This window comes from Anastrepha obliqua, chromosome 2 (assembly GCF_027943255.1).
Source record: "Anastrepha obliqua isolate idAnaObli1 chromosome 2, idAnaObli1_1.0, whole genome shotgun sequence".
NCBI classification, from domain to species: Eukaryota; Metazoa; Arthropoda; class Insecta; order Diptera; family Tephritidae; genus Anastrepha; species Anastrepha obliqua.
In genome coordinates, this window is record NC_072893.1 from 61,739,060 (window position 1) to 61,761,975 (window position 22,916).

The 22,916-nt window shown below is 36.8% G+C and overlaps 1 protein-coding gene across 2 annotated transcripts in view; it reads right to left on the bottom strand.

Annotated features, from left to right (window-relative positions):
- Positions 1 to 228: 228 nt before the first annotated feature.
- LOC129239356 (trithorax group protein osa) overlaps positions 229 to 22,916 on the bottom strand; it is a 51,042-nt gene continuing 28,354 nt past the window's right edge. The window contains exons 2-4 of one of the 2 annotated variants that reach the window (XM_054874806.1): positions 2,714 to 3,937; positions 2,001 to 2,645; positions 229 to 1,811 (exon numbers count right to left, since the gene is read on the bottom strand). In XM_054874806.1, the coding sequence (XP_054730781.1) occupies positions 732 to 1,811; positions 2,001 to 2,645; positions 2,714 to 3,937 (2,949 nt within the window). In that variant the 3' untranslated portion in view covers positions 229 to 731. Of the gene's footprint in view, positions 2,646 to 2,713; positions 3,938 to 22,916 lie in introns of both variants that reach the window. The other variant, XM_054874805.1, reaches the window with a different exon arrangement.

The window sequence follows — 22,916 nt, forward strand, 5'->3', positions numbered from 1 at the left end:
TATAGGAGCGCACAATTGTTGGCTGATGGTATTGATGTCAGCTCATTTAGCTTTTAATTTGTTCTTTTTTGTTTGTATGACTTGATAGTGGCACATCCACCCAAGGGATTTGCTGATTTTAGTTTACTAAAGAGAGACAACATTTTGAGATTTTACTTTTTCGAAATTTTATTATAAATAAATTATCATAATTAATTTTACATACATATACATTTACATGATTTTTGCTCATAAACCATTACTTTTTTATTTATTTATTTATTCAATGAAAAGATGCTCTCTCCGTTTTGCCAAATGTCCTTATTCCCAATGATGACGAAAATATAGAAACGACTTTGGTTTTAGATTTTCGCAGGACAAAGGCAAAGCTATACACAATAACATATGGCAACTTTAATGAAAACTGATAATGGATGACTGGTGCAATATGAGGCATGAGTGGCGCGTTTATGCAATAAATAGAATTGTGCGTCGTAAGAGCTTAAAAACTAAAGGCAACATTTTTGGTTGGTTGCACAGAAAGTTTTTGAGTGATTTATCATGATATAGTGTCCCTTGGAAATTTAGTTACTTTTTCGTTAAAATAAATTAGTTTTGTGAGAATATTAATGATAAGTAGCATCGTACTAACATCCTTGCGTCATATCGCATATAGGACTTGCGCTGCTATTGTGACTGGTTTCCATATCAATAGGTACTCATTAATAGAAATTCGTTCTTTGCATCTTTAGCTAATGCTTCGCTTCATCTTCTTCTACTTCCGCTGCCACTATTGGTTTAATTTCTTTCACAGTCGCCACTTCTTCTCCATCGGCATTTACTTGCACTTCAACTTTATCAGACTCAGCCACTTCAGGTTCGTTTTCATCATCTGGTGTGGCATCCTCATGAATGGCCGTATCGGAACGGCTTTGCGCGCCGTGACCATAGAATTCATTGTGTTGATCGCTAACCACTTGCACGGAATGCCGATGTTGTACATTATTGGACTGTGGCTTTTCAATGGCCGTCAATATAGATTGCAGTAATCCCTCTGAGAGTATTTCCTCATGATTGGCGGTTTGCTCGGTTTGTATCGACTTGGCCCCATTGCCCGCAATGTCCAACTCGAATATAGGCTCGTGTTGGGCATGTGCAGCGCCAGTTACATCCTCTGGGGATAATCGAAAGGATTGTGACTTTTGTGCTGATATCACATTGAGTCCATCTAAACCGGGCAAATCGTGTGGATCGGTACCATCTGGCAAAGTGGCTACAGCTGATTTTTGTGAAGCATAGCCGTCATAGTCTTGATCTAGATTGTTACCGGCTGGCGGTACTCCGTAGCTGTCTTGTTCCAGGAACTGCGTATGTTGCTCAGCAACGGGAATACTCTGTGAGATAGCGTTATAGGCATTCGCCGAAGTGCTAGCGACTGAGTTCGAGGCCGAGTATTGTTGCGAATGCTGTTGTTGCTGTTGATACTGGTTTTGCTGCTGCAATTGATAACTGGCACCAACTAGATTTGGCCCTTGGCCGCAGTCGTGTACTTGTGTGAATCGGGGTTCCTGTAGTGATGGCAAAGCCTGCGCATGAATGAACTGTTCGTTGTGTTGCGAAGATGCGTAGGAGTTTTCGAAGCTAGAGCTCGAGGTGGCACTATTTTGTTGTTGGAAGGTCACTGGACCTGTTTGCGCAGGTGGCAGGTATTGTAGGGATGGTGGTGGTGGAAGGGGACGTTCATGTTGTGGTGGTGGGGGTAGATATTGCTTTTGTGGTGGTGGAGGCGGCAAGGGTGGCCCGTACTGGTTCAGCGAGTTGCCATGTAGTTCCTGCAAAGGTGGTAGAAATTGAAATTGGGATTGTGGTGGTGGTGGAAGCAATGGTGGAAATTGCTGTAATGAGCCCTGCTGTTGTTGAAACTGTGATTGTTGCTGTATTTGATGTTGTTGTTGTTGTTGTTGTTGATGATGGTGGAAGTGTTGTATGTTTTGTGCGTGATGTTGGTTTTGTTGATTTACCTGTGCGAAGCCCTGAGGCGGTTGCAATTGTGGAAGCTGTTGCTCAATAACGCCGATAGGCACGTTTAATTGCGGCGGCGGTGGAGGAGGACCGAAATTGGGACCTAGATTACCAGGACCGTGTTCCGCAATTTCATTTGCAGCTGGTGGTATGTATGTGGGCGGCTGGGCAGGTGGTTTTACACCAAACTGATCCAAATGCTGAACTGTAGCACCAATGGACTCGAGTAGACCTGGGGGCACTGGTGGGCGGAATGACACTGGACGGCTGGGTTGTGAAGCACCATGAGTTGGTACATTTAATACATTGCCAGACTGTGATCCATATTGCAGACCAGCTTGGGCGGAAGAGGAGGAAGAGGATGATGAGGATGCATGTTGTTCTTGTATAAAGAGATCTCCAGAAGGTGGTGGGGGTGGAGGACCATAGTTATCGCTAGGCGGTGGTGGCGGTGGCGGCGGTCCGTAGTTTCCTCTTGGAGGTGGCAAATAGTTACCGCTGGGCGGTGGTCCGTAACTGTCTAAAGGTGGAACTAGTGCTCCATTACCATTTATGTTATTGTGTTTTTGTGCGTGAATTGAGCCTGGCGCGTAAGAGTCAAGCGGTGGTTTGCTGTACGAATCATCGCCGACACCGAGTGAAATCTGCGAAGATGGAGAGAAATGCTTTGCTCATATTCTTGCAACTATATTTACAAATTTTCTACACTCACCTGTAGGGCATCGGTTTCAATGGAGTTGATGTTTTGTTGCTTGAAGTTGCTTGCCGGTCCAGATGGTGGCTGGTCTGGTCCACGTATGTGTGTGTCGAAGCCACCTGATTGCAGTGCTACTGCTACGAGCTGCTCGTCAGTCAGTCCATCAACGATGCTACCACCACTGCCAGTTGCACCGACAGCACCACCGAAATTGCCTGCGGAACCACCAGAAAGACTTGCGCCACCACTGTATTGTGTACCGAAGCTACCTTGCGCGACGTGACTGTAACCGGATTGGGTCTCAATATTATTACCCTCTACATAGGTGCCCACTGGTGCTGGTATTGGTTTCCAACCATCACACGCTGTGTGAAAGGGAGCTTGTGAGCCACTAACACTATGTGTATGACCTGAAGCGTCGATTTGAATTTGCACCTGCTTCACTGGACCACCGCCATGGCCACCATTAATGATGCCACCGCCGCCATGATGATGTCCACCGGAAGAGCCGCCGCCGAGTGTATTTGCTAATATAATCGTTGTTTCAGGTACTTTATTGAAATTAGCAGGACCAGGTCCTGAAGGTGGACCGTAAGAAGGTTTAGGCGGACCATAGACAGGTTTTGGTGGCAAATTCAACGGGCCCGAGGGTGGTGGTCCATACGAGCTAGCCGGTGAATGCTCTGGTTTGAATAAAGGCGCGGGTAGCGTTGAGGGCAAGGACTGTGGTGGTGGACCATAACTGGGACGTGGTGGTGGTCCATATTGCGGTGCTGGTTTTGGTGGTGGCGGGCCGTATTGTGGAGCGGGTCGTGGTGGTGGACCGTATTGTGCTTGTGGTGGACCATAGTTGGATGCTGGTTTATGCTGAATGTGTGGAGGTCCATAGAACGGTTTGGGCACACCGAAATGCGATTTGATTTGCTCATGGAAGCCATTACTAAAGCTGTTGCTACTACTGGAAGAGAAGCTGTTGCTACCGCTACCTCCACCTACGCTGATAAATTTGGGTGGCCCATATTTGAGCGCTGGTGGGCCATACTCACGGAAGGGTATCTGCTGTGGCACACCATACTCGCGATGAGGCTGACGTTGTGGTGGTGGACCATATTGTGGTGCTGGCCGTGATGGCGGAGGCGGGCCGTATGTATCGAAACCATCTCGATGCGTCTTTACTACAACGCCATCGCTAAGGCAGGCAGCTAACAAAAGCGTTAGCGCTGTTATCCGCAAAATCATCTGGAAGAGGGAGAGAAACGAAAGAGTTGAATGTAAGTTTGTTCAAAAATTTCTCGTACAAAAAATGAATTATTTAACTTTAAATTAAATTAAAGTAGTATCTTTTCTTGTGTCTTTAAATTTTCACCATGCACGTGCATGCAGCTAAGAGAAGCTGCTTACTAAATAGCTAAATTACGTGACAAGAAAATAAAATGCATATAAAAAGGCTTTCTAACGCTTTTTTCCCAATCAAACGTTTTTCCCATTTAAAATTGTTACTGTTGCAAGTACAGATATTTTTCTTAAAGAGTCACATTTCCTTTCTCGGTCGCACCTCGATTTGCTGCAACCCTGCGGCTAATCCATTTGGTATGCAACTTGTTGTAACATCACTCGTGAGTCACGCATATTAGGCATTTATGAGCTTCTGACGTTTCAGACAACTACATTTTCGTTTTTATTATTGTCGTGCAGACGTTTGCCAAGGTTTTAATTTTTCATCGTTATTCGTGATCCAACCTTTTCTGAAGTTGTAGAACAAATTTTGAGTGTCTGCTTGGCATGCAAAAATTTAACTATTTTTTAATAGATATTTCACATACAGATATGAAGACTTTGTTCACTTAGCTGTTGATTGCAGCAAGCAAACAAAAGCCTGCCAGACGCATGAACAGGAGGTTGCAGAACTTTGGGGAAATGAGATAATTTATTTCTGTATGCACTTATTTATAATTTTATTTATAATCTTTTCAAATAGGCAAAAAGGTATACATTTATATATAAATGTATAATGTATTTACATACAAATGTAAAAAAAAGAAATATTTAAACCAGGGCAATTTTATATAATTTTCTAAAAAAAACCAGTTGCGCTATGCTACATACCGCCCACTGCAGATCGAAAGCAATGAGGTCGGCCGCAAGCTGGAAGGAGGCAGATCGCGAAACGACTTTGTAAGACGTCAGAGCTGATTGCTATCCATATTTAAATGGGTATTTAGTATTTAGAGCGAATTAAGTACGAAATAAACATTAGGGGACCTCTGAAAACGATGCAGTTTGGTTACCCATTAGAGTCTTATAGGCTTTACTAGTTACATAATTGGTCGCAAACGATTGTGTTTTCACATGAATCGATCGGATTAGTTCGATTAAGTAGATTGATGGATATGTTCTGGAAACATACAGCCTTGGCCAGACAGAATGAAAATACAACTTCTGTGTAACGCTTAAAAACTAATGCCGGAGGCTAATTACGAGGATTAAAAATACCTTTTTCAGGTTGTAGTGCGACTGCACCCTAATTTTTCCATCTACATATCACTTCATCTATTTAAGTATGTTTTGTCTATAACATATTTCGTCAGCACATATCATGTGATATAAAATCAGATCGCATAATACCACATCATATCATAATATATCATGTGATATGATATCACATCATGCCAAAAAACACAAAATTCCAACCATATATTTTTTTTGTTTCATATCCTTATATACTATAATAATCCTCTATTATATTATACATAATTTCGTATTAAAGCACACATATATATGATATCAAATATATCACAACCTGTCATACATGAAATCAAATCATACCATCGCCATATCATATCACATCATGACAAATATCGTATATGAAACCATATCGTAACATATCATATCATTTCATATATACATATACATATGATATCATGCCAAATATGCATATCATGCCTGCCATGCATCATATCAAATCATATCACATCATACCTTACCATGTAATATGATATTATGTCACATCATTCCACATCACATGCTATTGTGCCACTTCGTATTACAAAGTAATATCCACATATAGGCATACCAAATCGTATTTAACTTTCTGATAAATTTCATCCTGCCATGCATCATACTCATATCAAATCATATCACATCATACCTTACCATGTCATATGATATTATGTCACATCTTTCCATATCACATGATATTGTGTCACATCATATTAAAAACTAATATCCACATATAGGCATACCAAATCGTATTTAACTTTCTGATAAATTTCATCCTGCCATGCATCATACTCGTATCAAATCATATCACATCATACCATACCATGTCATATGATATTATGTCACATCTTTCCATATCACATGATATTGTGTCACATCATATTAAAAACTAATATCCACATATATGTAGGTATACCAAATCGTATTTAACTTTCTGATAAATTTCATCCTGCCATGCATCATACTCGTATCAAATCATATCACATCATACCATACCATGTCATATGATATTATGTCACATCTTTCCATATCACATGATATTGTGTCACATCATATTAAAAACTAATATCCACATATAGATATACCAAATCGTATTTAACTTTCTGATAAATTTCACCTGTTTGGTTTATTTAAAAATCTATAAATCAATTATCAGTTCTCGGTTATTTTTTATTTATTAGTTTTTATTTTGCATTCACTTTTTCAATTATATCATATCATAGCAGTTTATTGTAACACATATCAATGCGTTTGAATTTTTTACTTAATAGTAATGTTTTTGTTTTTATACATTGTTTTTTTATTTAGTTAAATTGTTTTTTTTTTTTTTTTTTTTATATATATATATTTGATTCCATTTCATTTGAATTGATTTCATTTTATTCTGTCTCACTTAATTTCTTTCTCTATAATGTATCGCCAACTGCTTTCGCATATTTAGAATATTCGTGCTAATGACTTTTCAAATTTTTTTTATACAAAACAATAATAACTTTCTTACTCGTATATTCAGGCCTCGTCGCCTAGTTGCCTTTGCCAATATTACTACGTGCTAGTTTTGCAACATTTTCATTCATTTCGTGTTGTTCTACGCCATTTTTCATTTTATTTATTTACTGTCATAATGATAACATTTTTCTTCTTGACAGCACTTCTCCTTACCCAATATTGCTAGTTGTACACACACATAAACTTTCCATATGTTGCTATCCATGCTACCATGAAGCTTTACTAATGTGCACCCAACTAATTTGCTCCAATTCCAAAACAAAAATATAATATACTTTCTTTTGGGTTAGGTGTACTCGTATGCGTAGCCTCTACCTGCCTACCGAATATTTGTCAACAGGAGCTGTATTTTCTTTGAGGATACTACGACATTGGCACAGTTGTCCTACAAATTAATTGGCAACAGTTGGTCAAGGAAAAAAAGTTATATTTCCTTGCAATATTTATGTGCTTTTTTGGCTTGGCCTCCGTACTTTAGTACGGAAATTATTTTTATTGTTTTTACTATATTTAAACAAATAAGAAATACCAAATTATTTATGTATATTTGTAGGTATTGACTTCAACATATGTGCGTTGGTGATTTATTTGCTTTCACATTCAGTTCCCAAAAATTATTTTTATATTCTATTTAGTATAGTTATTTTGTTTCTTCTCTGACCGAGTTTCGAGATTGAAACATGTTTTCTACTGACTTTTCAATATTGCGCTATAAATTTGTTTTCTATTTCCTCATTTTTAATATCGATATTTGTATCTATGTTTGCACTAACATGGGCGTAATATCTATAAAAAAAAAAATAAATAAATGGCGTCACATCCATCCACAGCTAAAATATGAATAAAAAGTGCATATGTATGTTGTTGCTTTTTTGCAAAATTTTACAACCCAAAGGAATGTTATTGCATGTGAAAATATTCTACTTTTTTGACTTAAGCGACAATTTCAATTATTCCACCTTGAAAATATATTTGCTAAACCAATGAATTTTGTAACTTTTATTTATTGCGTTCAGTGTGAAAGGTTACTGGGAAAAAACTAAAACTAATGTCAAAGAGTCGCTAAGATGTCCAATAATGAAAAATGCTGCACTGACGATATACATAGTAATTAAATATTCTAGCAATTATTTAAACATTTATGCCTTTACATTTTTGCGTTGGAAATATTTGAATTTTCTAGCTGGATATTTTAAATTTAATAAAAGAATGTCTAGCTGTAATAACTGAAATATCGAATATACGTAAATTTACAAAGCTTCCAACTAGTGAGTAGCAGTGTGTGCTATAAGAATGTAGACATGATTACAGCTAGTAGATGTACAAATTATTATACAATTATTTTTCATGCAGTGGGAAGTATTAATGTTGATTCTTTGTAAAAATTAGCAATTTTGCGCAATTCATTGATATTTTTTTTAATTTAGCAAATCAGGAAAGACAAGTCAGCTCGTAAGCAAGTAAGTGAATAGGTTAAGAAGGTAATTTTATAGCTAAATCAAATTTATAGCCTTTAAACTTTTACTATCAAATGCCTTTCAAAAAAAAAATTAAAATTTCAATCCATTTAAAGAATTTTATTGTAACACACATCTCTATTTAAAAATACGCTAAAAATACAGCTGACTCTTTTCCCGAAATATAAGGAAAAGCTAAATAAAATTATTTTCATTCCATTTTCCCTAAAAATCAGTAACTGACTTTGCACACGAAGGTGCGCGAAAATTGTCAAAAAAAGGTGTGGAAAAAGTTCAGTTCGTATGGACGCATGGAGGTATGGAGTCATGGCGGCATGCTACTAGCAGAAGCAGCGAAATACATCATCACTTTTTATTTTATCAACGAATTCATTAGATTTAAGTTCGGCGTGTGGCTTCAGCACTTAGTAGTGTTGTTGTCCTCAAAACATTTTTTAACCAGCTTAGCACCTGCAGCCACTTTAGAGGCGGAAAAAAGGATATTTTGGCACAGTTTCCTACCGGGACAATGAAATAAATTTTAGTTTGGGGGGAAAAAATTAATCCACAATTTTATCGGTAGATAACCGTAGTGATCGATATCTTGTAAAGTTTATGCTCGTTGCCAAGCTGACATTTCACACTAAAAAAGTTTCTTTTGCTGGTTTTTGTTTGTTCTATTCAGTTCTGTGTCACAGGGTTTTATCCATCGAAATCAAGACAGAGAAAATGCATTCCATTTCACGGTTTTTCTTTGATAAAGGCGAAAATGCAAGCTAGCCGCTGAAACTATGAATAGTGTTTATGGTGCCGATACTGCAATTTTGATTTCGTCGATTCCGTTCAGGCAATTTTTGATGTTAAAGAAAATGTCTGTAATGATGAAAATGTAGATAAAATCACAAAAATATTCAAAGTCGATCGGCATCTTAGTAGTCGCAGCATAGCCCAGAAGCGAAGGATGGACCATAACAGTTTGCGCAAATATTTTTATAATGGATTTCCTTTTCTTCAAACTAATTTATCCATTCATATGTGGCATAAAAGGTATAAGCAATTTGTTTTAAATTATATTAAAAGCGAATACTGGTGATGGTTTCTTTGAAGAAGCCTAGTTTTCTAGAGTGCACGGATAGAGTAGCAGTTTTGAAGTTCTGGCTCCATCTTTAAAATAAAAACCGATTTGTTTTTTTTTCATTTCTATAGCAGCCTAACTCCGTAAATCAATAGCAGATTTTACATCGTAGTATAAAAAAAGTTATGTAGATTAATAAGAGCAATGAGTTTTGAAGTGTAGCTATTATTTTTTTAAAGGGTGTATATAGAAAACTTAACCATTAAAAGTTACAAAATCGAATTGAAGGTATTGCAAGTGACACTCATTAAAAAATAAAAATATAAAATTACTTTTATATTAAAGTTAAACTAAAATTTCTCTCATCAAAATGCTGCTATATTTGTTCGTATTCATTAAAGGGAGGTGTAAATCGCATTGTCGACTTACTGAAGCGTTCAGTTGATACCCATACAGTTGAGCGAGCTGGTGCGCTACGCTGCCTGCCTCAAAGTTGAGCTGAGTTGTTTAATGATATCACTGGTTAATTACAATCAAATTAATTTCAATAGAAAATTTCGCTAAATTTTCGACGGTCCACTGTAATGTGGACGGTGTGCAGTATCACACAAAGTCTCCACACACTCACGCACACATTCATACCACTACGCTTGCATATATTTATAAAAGATGTGTGATGTGCGTAGTTATTTATTTTATTACTCACATATATTTACCAATACATATATGCACATTTGTATGTATGCACGTACGTGTGCATAGTTGGGATTTGCCGCGTAAAACGAAAATAAAAACAAAAAATATATGAAGCACTAGCAGCAGCGCACTTTCACCTATCGCTCTACCATGGCATGCTGCACGCTATTGTGGCCCATTGATGCTGGTGGTCCGTTATGTGACGCCGCAGTATACTAGGTACAACCCCGGCTGTTAGGTCGCGCCGCAAACCGAATTTGAAATGCAATTTAATTATGAAACTGAAATTTGCAAGAAAAAAAAAAATAAAACCACGACAACAAATGGAAAATGCAGGTGCTTCAGCGCGGCATTAGTTGACTGGCGGTTTGACTGGTTGCTGATTCATAGTGGCTTCCCGAGTGGGTGGAAAATAAATTGGCACTTCAAAGAGACAGTAGCAGTGCCAACAAACTAATGCGCACCGCTGTGTGGCACACTCAATCAGCACAGTGAGTACCGTGCGCCTAACCGCCAACAAATTTTGGGGTCACTGATTGTGGTGGTGCTAATGTTTGTTGATTTTGTTGTTTTTATTTGTCATGGCAGCGGATCGGTTGGTCACATTGACTTTGTGCGTTGCTGCTGTCAATGCGGGCATTTACACACACACATGCATATCTAATTGAATACATGCTTATTCATATCAACAGCAGAGGTTGCTATCGAATTAAACTTGTTTCGCAGCAGAATTTTACGGCCACTTGTTCTGTGTTGTTTGTCTGTCATTCGCGTTGTGGCAGTTTTTATTTATTGTTTACCACATGGTTTGCGGCTGACTTTTGGCATTTAATGCCGACTGGCGGGCGGTTTACTGTTGCGGCCCATTGATTTTATTAAATTTTCAACAGCTCACTTTGATATTCGTATTGTTGGTGATATGCCAGTTTGCAGTGACAGCTATTGGCCACGCGCAGCCTTGTTAAATATGTACTATGTCAGTGTGAGAAGTCCCACTGCCATGGTTACATGCTCGTGGTGTTGTTGCTTTGCTTTTGTTTTGTGTACCTGCATGGTGGTGAGTGTTGTTGGCTGTCACAGTAGGTTGCCACGCGCTTTGTTGGGAGCCACAATTTTTCTCATGCATTAATACATTTTTATTTGCCTACCATTCAAAATATGCGCATATGAGTATATACACATACATACATATAAATGTAATCAGAATTCTCATAATTATTATGCGCAACTCATTGCTGCTCTAATAACTTTATTGGTGCAATGTGCCTTTTTCTCTTATAATATATTTATATTCCAGCATGAACTTTTTAGTTAAGTTTTTCAATTTGAATTTTTTTATTTTATCCAGTTTATTACCAACTTCAGTGTATTAATATTTAAGAGGTCACCAAACATTAAGAAAGGGCTTTAAAACTGGCTTATAGGAGTTCTAAGATACCAACTTTTCTGTTAATTACCCTATAAAACTGTATAATAACTTTAGTTATGCCCTTTAAAACAAAAACAATAGTTTTTGGAAAAAATTCCGAAAATTCGGTTTTCAAAGTTGGAGTGTGAAAATACCGACATTTGAGCCGGTCAATAATTTTATGGTGTTAGGGCCTATTTTAGGGCCTTTGATACCATTACTGCATCTCCTAGTTCCTAGTACTTGTATTATATATGTTGCACACAAGACAAAATTCGGCGAATTTCCATCAAAATTTTAAGCTTTTTACTCAGAATTTAAAAAAAATTCACGGTATGCAGTTGTATAGATCATTGAATTTCCACGTTTCAAGTGGTTGATTTTTGAAATTTTTTTCTGCTGACTGTGTTGGGTGTTTTCTTCCATTAAAACAAATGTGCAATAGGCGTTAAATTGAGAAAATGAGCAAAAAGGCGCATGGAAATTTTTTTTTTAAATCAGTGTGACTTTTGACCTACTGAAAACTTTTACTTTACACAAAATGTAATGAAATATAAAATTTCGTACTTGAATTTTTTTCAGAAATTCAGAGTAAGAAGTTAGAAATTTCGATTAAAAGTTTATGAATTTTTACAAATTTTATGCAAAGTTTGAAACTTAATTTTTTTATGGTTTTTTGTTGTTGGATGAACTATATTTTTGTACAAAAATAATTGAAATTACAAAATAAATAAATAAAGAGTCAACACTTTTCAATATCTGGTGTACACCTTATTTTGACGCTGACTGTTTAACGTATTTTTTAAAGTATTTTTTCTAGGAAAATATAATTTTCCACTTAAGGTTCACTGAGAAGTCCTAGCTTTGAACATTTGCCTTCACAATGAGCTCAATTTGGCCTCCAAAATGAAGGTGATGATTACCTTCTTATGGAGGGTCATTTGTAACAGCATTTTTGAGTAATGTAGCGGACATAGCGCATCTAAACCTAACGAAGCTTTGCTCGCTTATTAAAGCTACCGGATGATTTGAAAAGGAGCCCATAGGGTAAGGATAAGCCTCAGTGGTATTACAATGGGCCTACGAAAGGTCTAAGTGTGTCGTTGCGACAGTCAGCTTACCTGCCTACCTATGAACCTCAGCAGATATGACTCATTTCTCATTCCCATGTGACTCTTCTTTGGTTCCAATAAGACTATTCTTAGATACTTATTGGTCTCATATATGACATTTTTTATAGGCATATCGTCATCATCGTATCATCCAATTTCGTTGTTGATTAACTTTATACGCCACCTTTTATATGCAAACATTTATACATATTTCGGCATTTTGTTTTCTGAAAATCTGCTAAATTTTAAAATTTCTTCACATAAAAAAACCAAAACATTTTGCATATGAATTCTGAACTCCCAAGTCATTTTTAATTTTTTTTTCATATATAGTATGCGTCGCTCATGATTTAATTTTGACTCATACTTGCCATTTCTATATTGAAACTTATGTTTTTTAAATACGCAGGTGATGGCAGGCCTGAGTGAAGCTGACCATACTTCACATACCCATTCAAGTTAATTTGTATTCTCTGGGTACCGGCACACATTGGCGCTGAATGAGAAGAGTTTGCTAACAAACTGGTAAAGAAGGGAGTATCAATTTTCTTCAGGTTCAGAGCACGTCTCGGCTTAGGCAAACAAGTATTGTCTGACCTAGCAAAAGAAGCAAAAAATAAGCTGTTGAAGATGGGAGGATGTTGAGATGCAGGGTCGTACGACAGGTAGTTGGCTTGATGTTCTCTTAAACACTTTTGGGGTTTTACAACCAGAAACTATGAGAGATGCATGAAGTTTAGGCTTCTACTAACTTCAAAGCCGTAAAAGCTGGCATCATTGATTGTGAAATGTGAAGAAAGGCAAAATTTATGAGCATCGCCCCACAAGGTAATGGCAAATTTTGGTAAGAAAAGTGTTTTTAAACGAATTAAGGGGGTAGTATGGTTAATTCGGTGTAAAACAAGCATATTTTTCGAAATTTTTTTTTGTCGACACAGTTGATTTATTCAAAATTTTAAAATTACTTCATTATAAACTCATATTTAAAGAATATTGTGTGAAATTTTCATTGATTTTTATGAAGAAATGAGTTGGTGGCAGCGAATCTTCGCGGACGTCTCATAAAAAAGTTTTATTGCGGTGTCCCTCAGAACTCATTACTGGATCAACTAAAATCAAAAAACCAAATTGATTTCATCAGCTAATAAAGTTTCGCAGGTAACAACGTCGAATTTTTTTTTTTTTTTTTTTTTTTAAATTTTTTAAAGCGCTTTGAAGTCAAAACACCGATTTTTCATAAAAAAAACTTGAAAACTTTGTTGTTTTAAAATATGACAAAATTAAAAAAAAAAAACTCGACGTCATTACCTCGTGAATAAAGTAAAGAAACAAAAAAACCAAATTTGAAAAGAATCGGTGCAGTAGATATGAATCTACAGTGGACACCGACCGTAAAAAAGGCAAGTGTGAGAAAAACGCGTTTAAAGATTTTCGGCAGCGTGAAATCCGGTTGGAGAGGTAAATACTTAATCCTTTGTGTCTTTGTCAATTTTACTCTAATGCACTTCAAACTTTCACACAATAATCTTAAGATGTTATAGAATAATTAAAAAAAAAAAAAAAATGAAAAAAAAAAAAAAAAATACCATACTACCCCCTTAATGTATTGAATTACGTATATTGACACAGAAAAATATAGCCATTTACATACTTATATCTTCGAGAAGACGTTTCGCTTAAAAATGCCATATCCTACTCAGACACTTCGCTCGCAAATGAACTATCAGTTTGCGTACAACTTAAAATGATTTATTTTGAATAGGCGTGAAAAAATGTTGCCAGTATATTGAACGGTGTTTTCACGGCGTGAAATGAGTACTACTTTGCCGAGGGATATGTACGAAATTTTACACATATATCACGGCAATATAATTGCATAGTAATTTCTCGTCAAACGCGAACTTAGTCCTATGCTTGAATAAGAACAACCCAAAAGCTATCACGGGCGATTCCAGCAGGCCATTGCAGGCTGAACTATCAACTAATTAAAGATTATATTTATATATTTATTTAGTTTGAAATTCTTAAACTAACAGTGAAGAAGGGTATAGCTTTTTTAAAGAGCTCAAGTTAGACTAAATTCGGAATTTTTTCGTGTAAAATCTGCAGATTCTAAACAGCGCGGAACGAAATTCTAAGGCACGTATTGGAAAATGCTCTGCATTACCACACAAATTTAAAAGAATCTTAGTTGATCAGTTTCTTGTAGTAAGCAGGAATAAACGACATTATCTCAGTCCTTGAAGTCCACAATTAAAATAAGATATACATACATATATGCATAGCCATTTATATACAGTGCGTCTTATAAGTTATGCATTAATAAAATCCGCTTAAAGATAAAGCTTCACACCGCCCTTTTTAGTCTTTGTGACTTAATTGCCGGGCTAATTTTTTCTCTATCCATTAAAGTTTGACTTATTCTGTGAGAAGGTTCAAAAAAATCTAGTTTCTAAAATAATAAACAAAATAATAAAAAATACTAAAATAGTAAACAAATAACCGGCTGACAATAAATGCCAAAATAATGTAGTTGAAGGTTGGCACTTTAGTTGGCGCTTTTTCAATAAATGGCGTAACCGGAAAATAATTTTAATTTTAATTTTTTAATTTCGCTCGCTAAGTTGGTTTTAAATGTTTAATAAAAAAATAATAATCAAATAATTTTTTAACTTCGCTCGCACGTTTTAAATGGCTAATAAAAAAATAATAATAAAATCATTTTTTTTTTTTAACTTAGCTCACTGGTTTTAAGTGTCTTGTAAGAAATAATAATAAAATCACTTTTATTTGGCTTTTCAATAAACCTCTAATTGTAGGCATAAGACTTCTGTATTAAAATATAAAGTTTTTTTTAGATACATATTCTTAATGGGTCAAGATACAATTAAAACAGGCTGCAAGGTCTAGCGCGCTCGAGTTGAAACCCCACTTTAAAGTATCTTTCGTCATGTAATTAAACACAGAATGTAACCTTAAAGTGTTTTTAGTCTCTAAAAAAACACCCTGTATATTTGTATGTATGCAATTTATATTCACTATCCACACTCAAATCCATTTACAGCTTGACATTTGCACTGGGAATCCATTTGTTTTGAACTATTCGCATGATTGCTGTTATTTCGCGGCATTAACAACAGCAAAAGCAACACCAACAGCTGGCAGCAACAGCAATATTACACACCTACACATCTAATTATTGCTGCTATTACTGCATCTGCATTTTATGTCATTTTGTGGGAGCCACTCATTTTCGTTCCACATTTTATAGCGCATTTACATTTTGAGCGCCGCTACTTTATTGTTGTTTTCGAATAACTTTGCAAATGTAAATATACATGTATGTACATACAAGCGCATAACTTCGACGTGCCTATACATACATACATACAAATAAACAAAACAATTTATCGTCAGCTTGCGCGGTGAAAGTTGTTTGTATATTTAGCGATTATGACGTAGCCTTCATTAATTTTATCAGTCACGTTGTGCAGTTGTCATTGCTCGTGTTGTTGCTGCTTAGTTGCGGGTGTACCTACTGAGGATGGTGGCTTTGGCTCAGGCGCTGGCGTCGAAGACGACGTCTAGTGAACATACTTTATTTGAGTTACTATTTATATGCGAAGAGAGTTTCTGCCACAGTCAAATATTTGCAAAAAATGCCTATTTAATGCCTTTTGTTCGGCCCGACCCACACACCTTTTCAGCGCTGGCAATCACTTTCGTTTCAATGCGCGGTATGTACACTTATTAGTGGTTACGCAATCTTGTTTGTTCGAATATTTTGTATTTCGCATCTTTATGGAAACTCCCTTTCCTCGTCGCTTGGTTTTCTGTGCTCTGCTTTAGTTGGTTTGATATTGTCGCAAAATCTACTGAAACGACTTGATTTGCAAAGTCACTCGTAAATATTGTTTACCAGCTCTGCTTTGCAACAATGTTAATGAGCAATAATTGTGATAGCTTAGGGCTACGCTGCTTTTTGCTTTATTGACCACAATTTCACGTTCATGCTTCCGTTTCGTTACTCTTCTTTGATTTCATTTGGGCGCATTTTGAATTGCTGTGACGTGATGTAATATTTGGCCACAATTTTTTTTTTTTTTTTTTTTCATTGTTGTGGGGTGATTACGCAAAACTTCATTTCAGATTATAGCTGCTGTGCAATGTTTCTGTGTACTGTGCAAATAAGGTTCTTAGGAAAGTATTTCGCTATTTTTCTCGTAAAACAGATACAATTTTTCTAATGCAAACGAGTCGACGCTACCAAGCCGTGGCGGTCATGTTGTTTCAGTAGTTGCTGTTAAATCTATTATTTGTTACCCAGTGGTTGATGCCAAATTATCAAAATGAGTATTATTAGGGAAGACATTGTGATTGTTGCGCCAATTCTATGACAGCCACGGTGACGTTTCAAACAGTTCAACTTTTGGTGGCCAATTCGATGCAACCGTAAATTAAAAGAACGCCAATTGCCAGCGAAACTGGGCAGAAGAACCATAGATAGTTAATTCCGTGGCCAGGGCAAACTTCAAATTGATTGAAACTGTTCAGGAGCTTAAATCTGATTACCATAGACATCATCACGTTTGCACGATTACTGGGCTGTGGAGCGTTTGGAAGAAGACCCAAATTTTGGCTGTATAATATTTTATGGCAAGACGAGAATTTTTTCGATGAATGGCTATATTAGGGACCAAAAGTTTTCTATTCAGGACAATTGGAAGCTAGATGAAAGTCAGTAGGTAGCAACGTATTCACCGAAAATGACTGTTTGATGCGGATTTCAGGCCAGTGGCGTTAAGGGCGCGTATCTCTTCAAAAACGACTTTGGCGAAGCCATCACCGTGAACGGCGTGCCCTATATATCGACGGTAACCAATTTCTTTTGGCTCAAATGGAACGATAGGGATATGAATGACATGTAGTTGCTCGACAGCGCTACGTGCCAGTTAACGAATTTCGTAATGGACATTCTGTATTAACTATTCCAGGCTTTGGTTAGCTCTTCCGGAGGTGACGCGAATTAGTCGCCAATATTGTGCAAATTCACTGCACTAGACTGACTACCGATTTGACATCGCTAGAGGAAATCTGAAGTTGCAAGCCTATCTCAATAAAAACAATCGGCTGACGTTCTCAAAGCAAATATAACTAAGTTAAATGCTGAAATTCGGTGAAATCTATGCAAAACAACTGAATATGCGATCTCCCGAGTCCGTGCCAATTATTGATTTGTCTTTCAATTTTAATCATAAATCATATGTAAAGTTTGCCCCAAAGATGTACTTATACATATATTATTATATTCATCCTTTATTATGTGTTCGACCGTGCTCCTTCTCCAAGTTTTGGAGGGACTTGCAATTTTGTGCCACCTCCAAACGTTAGTTGATTTTTTAAAAAAAGTATTTTCGTGGCAGAAATACGCTCGGAGGTTTGCCACTGCCTACGACGGGTGGCCACTATTAGAAAACACATTTTTATCATTTGGGATTTCTAGCAAATAGTGGCTTTCGAACACGGCCCCTGCCAAGTGGCTGTCCAGCACAAAGCCTTTCGGCTACGGCAGTTAAAATACCAGGCCATAAATGGCGTTGGTTTAGATTTGGATGCACTAAGTATCAAAATATTTGCATGAGGTTATGGGTAGCTATCAAGCAGTTTATTGCATTGTGACTACAACAATAATTGTGAATTGAATAGTGTTTTGCTCAGAAGGGAGAATCGAAGGGAATGCCCATTGATGGTCGCCACTGTGGTACAGATAAAACCGACAACTGCGTCTTGTCCTAACAGATTTTTTATTATTATGAGCTATTTGAAAACGCAGTAGTAGCACAATTTTGACGTGATAACGTCTTATAATTCGATTTAGCCGGCTGCACGCACGAAAAAATGTGTCGTTACCTTGCTCATTAGTGTTACCTTGCTCATTAGTGCTACCTTGCTCATTTGTCGTTACCTTGCTCATTAGTGTTACCTTGCTCATATGTAGTTACCTTGCTCATATGTCGTTACCTTGCTCATTGCATTGAATGAACTGCAAGCGAAAGCGCGGAACGAACGACAAAACAAACAAAGCAAACGAACGGCAACGTTCGACATCTTGCTCTCTCCTACTTAAGTGAGCGTATATATGTATGTATATGCCCATATGTACATATATAAATTCACGTATTTGTATTTGCATATGTCTTCTTATTGATTATTATTAATTTGATTTACTTAAAGAATTTAAAATAAAACCAAGTTTGTTAATAATACCTGTTGTTTTAATGTTATTATTATTAATTTTTTTATTATATATGAAGGAAAAAATGTATGGTAATATTTACCATATACTTATAAGATATGCTGTATACTAATATATGTATATAAACATGCATATGCATATACAATTTCGCGCAATTTTCAAAAAGAACAAATCTATATGTAAAGATGCATGCAAGTCATATGGACATATCAAATATACGAATCTATTCCGTATGCAAGCAAATGTAAGCTAATGTGCTTGAACTGCAAGCGAGAGCGCGGAACGAACGACAAAGAGCACAATCGGCCCCCGCGTTCGGCAAAGTTCGACATCTGGCTCTGTCCTACTTGAGTGAGCATATATATGTATGTATATGTATGTATATGCGCATTTTGTATATAAATTCACATACTTGTATTTACATATGCCTTCTTGCTGTGTGCATGGTAATGAACCATTTCTCTGTTGAGAATAGGACGATGATAGAAAAAGTACGAAATATGAAAGGGAGTGTTTCGAGTGTAAAGTGTCTTGAAAAAGGCAAATCGATGAGGTGCCTCTTAGTGTTGTTGACTTATTAACGTCTGATGCACAATCGAAATTGAAGATATCTTTCATGAATTTGATAAGTGTTTCGTCATTTTTCACGTTTGTGTAAATGTAACTTGACCTATTCCATTGTAATTCCATTTACCTCCTCCTCTATATCCATACAAAATATCTATCAAACAAATAAAATTAAAATTTTGTTTTGAAAATTGCAACCATTCCATCAATATTTTCTTATGACGTTGTCACGTTAAACTATCGTCAGTAAACTGACTTTACAGACAACCTCTTTTTTAAATCGAATCGGAGAGCTGCTGCCATTTCTTGCTCTAAATTGATGTTTGAGCTATTTTTCGACTTATTGACTACAAATGCAGAAAGGCCATTTGTAGAAAACTTAAAGGAGAACACCACCAATAGGAGGCTCAGTGAACTCAGCCCAAATGTCCAATAAAGGAGTGTAAGCGCCAGTTGTATACCGGTTTGTGGAGTCCTAGTTTTAGGCTTTGGTATCACAATTGATTCTAACATTTGCTGTTTCTCTACGTTTGAAAGTAATGAGGATAGGGCCTATTGGAATGGCTCTCCAATTCAATAGTATTGAGCTACAATTGAGTGCTCCAAAATACATTTATTACAATGGTACGAGGGGTGCCTCGTATAAAGTACCAATAAGTGTTATCAATTGTAAACTTGGTCCCAGAGAGTGAGCAGATTTTTTGTCCAAAGAGCTTTCCAAAACTGAGTGTACTTTCTTGTTCCGCTAATATTTTTCTGTTAGTAGTAACGCTGCAATCTTATCAGTCATTTACAATATTCTATAATTTCAAGTCCTTCATATCAGTACAGCGATTTATTACCAATTACTAAACATTCTTAAGTAGATAGATGAAATGGTTGAAAGGGTTCTTCAAGCAGCATTCAAGTGCCGTTTCAATTTTATATTTTTGCCACTCCCTTCTGCAGCCATCGAAGACACGGTTAGCAAACGGGTTACTCAAATCAATACGCAAGCTTGGCAGACTGAGAGAGACTGCAGATGGACAAAACTGATGTTACCTGTCATGTCTAACCGACTCTTGCAGTTCCTCCTACCTCTAAGCAGAGGGGACTGTAGGTAGCTGGTTGGACTGAGTAGGGGCCTCTTTCTACTGGCAAAGCACATGGAAACGGTGGGCATCTCATACACTGCACTCTGCCCAGCATATGGAGAGGAGGATGAGACGGCGGAACACTTTATGTGCGTCTACCCGGCCTTCGCTCGAATCAGGCTTGAAGTCTTTGGCACTGAGAAGCGACCAGCTTGGCTCCACAAGATCTACTCAAATTTCTTTGGAGGTCGAGTAGACTTAAAGAAAGTTAAAAAGGCAACCCGAGTGCAGTACAATGGACTTAATTGTGTCTGAGTGGTGTACTTGCTAGTCTGTCCCGACAAAAAAAAAAATACCATTTTAAGGCTACCAACGGGCAGATATCTACAGCCAACCAGAGCTGTTGATGTAGTGAAGAAGGCTGGTGGAAAAAGGATTGACCTTAATCGTCTAGCTGCCAAACTCGGAAATTTACAGAGAAAGTGCTATACAGTCTTCTTCTCTGAAAAGTCCCCACATGTTCTGTTCAATGGAGATTAAATGGCAAGTCTAGCTTTTCGCATGTGTGCCGAAAGTCCAATGTTGGTATCACAACTACGAGCTTGGAATTTAAATAGCGAGGAGTTTTGCGAACTTTGTTTTCAAAATAGCACACGAAGAAATGTAGCTCCATCTGTTCTGCGCTTTCCTGAAACATAAATTGTGCAAAAATTTCAATATCACCCTAAGCATTATGCATGCCTGTAGGATCGCAATGACTTCTACCTGAAAAACACTAGCAGCATTCAGCAGTTTTAAGGAAATAGATAATTTGGTTGATTTGGATAAAACCCCAGCTCAATCAATGTAACCTGTTGCAAAATTGTAGAAGCGTAAAAATTGAGAAGTTTTGATCATTTAATTATTAATTGTTTAATTACACTCTATAAAAAAATACAGTTAATTCTATGACAGGGGTAATTTTGGTTTTATTTTCAGAAATCGGTTAGAAATTGACTGAGTTATTCAACGTTTTAAGTGAAAACTAATAAAAACTGAAAATCGGTTGATCATCAACTTCGCTAGAGGCTTACACTTGTAGGTATACAAAGCTGTGAAAAATCGGTAAGTCAGATTTCTATACTTGCTTCAGGCGTTAAGACTCACAAGAGAAATATCATCACTTGGCAAGCATTTGTGAGTGTTGCATGCTGTTATTATAGGGACTATTTGTACCCACAAACATTTTTGAATTTTACGGTTGGTATAGCTTAATTGTCTACTGAACCATCTACTAACCGGCGCCTACTTGAAGTTGCCGAACATCTAATAAGGGATGTGCGTGCAAATTACGTGAATATCTCTTTGACCTGTTCGTCTTTAACCCTTAACGGCCGAGAGCTGTTTTTGTAGTGCTCGCAAATAAGACAACGGAAAATTAGGGGAAATTCTAAAACGTTTATAAGGATGAAAATTTAAACTAAACATTTAAGCTGATTTAATTAGATATGAATTAAATATATTTACTTGATTTATAATTTTATATGATCAACAAACCGGGGATGCAATATTTGTTAAAGAAAACTACAGCGATGATAAATAAATGAAACTCTTGTGGGCAGCCGACCAGTGCACTTGCACCGCATTGCTGTGGGCCGCATAATAAGGCAACATCTAGTTTGGTGCATATACCCTTTATGGATGAGACCAAGCTTCTTCTTCAGGTGCCTAGGATATATTAAAGTGATATATTTCAAAATATTAACATAGATTTTTTGTTTTTATGTTTTGCATTGCTCGTTTTAACACACACAATCGCACTCATCTAACTTACTCTAAATATGCATGCAATTTAAATTGTTCAAATGCCACTTTTTGCCTAATGAAGTCATTATTTATGCAAATTGGCAAAACAAACCAACTTTTTTTGTTTTTTGTTTTGTTTAAGTCAACCAGGTCACTTATCGTATTTTACGCTTCACATCGCGATTCCCAGCGAAGCGCGTAACTGCTGATCATATGCATGAAATGAAAAAGTGTTAAGCATATTAAATGAAGACAATAGTGGAAATTAAGTACCGCGTACAACAGTTTATTTGACGTGAACGCATGCTCAAATATGCCAAAGAGAAACTGGGGCCAACACAGATACCAGCAATCCAACCAGGCTGAGTTAAAGCTCAGGGGGCATAGCAAACAATTCAAATGCGAGCACTTGTGTGAACCGGGGTAGTGGCATACACGTACATACATACAAACCATATGTGGCGCCACATAATTCACGCGTTAATTATTCGCACGATCGATACTAAAGCGGTGTTTGTTGTAATTACATGCATTAATTCGTTAAGTGGGCGCATGCGCACCAGCGGTAATTAGTTTGCATGCGAGCAGATTGTGAGGTGATCTGAATTATTGCGCTATTAAAGGAAATATTTATCTAGTGTTTGTTTTTCATAAAAAATGTTAAATATTTTAAACATAAAAAATAGAGATTATTATTGCACTATCGCCGGCTAATCGCTTCATATTATTGCTCCTTTTTTTATTTGCCTCGCTTTTAAATTGCCAATACCCATCGTGATCA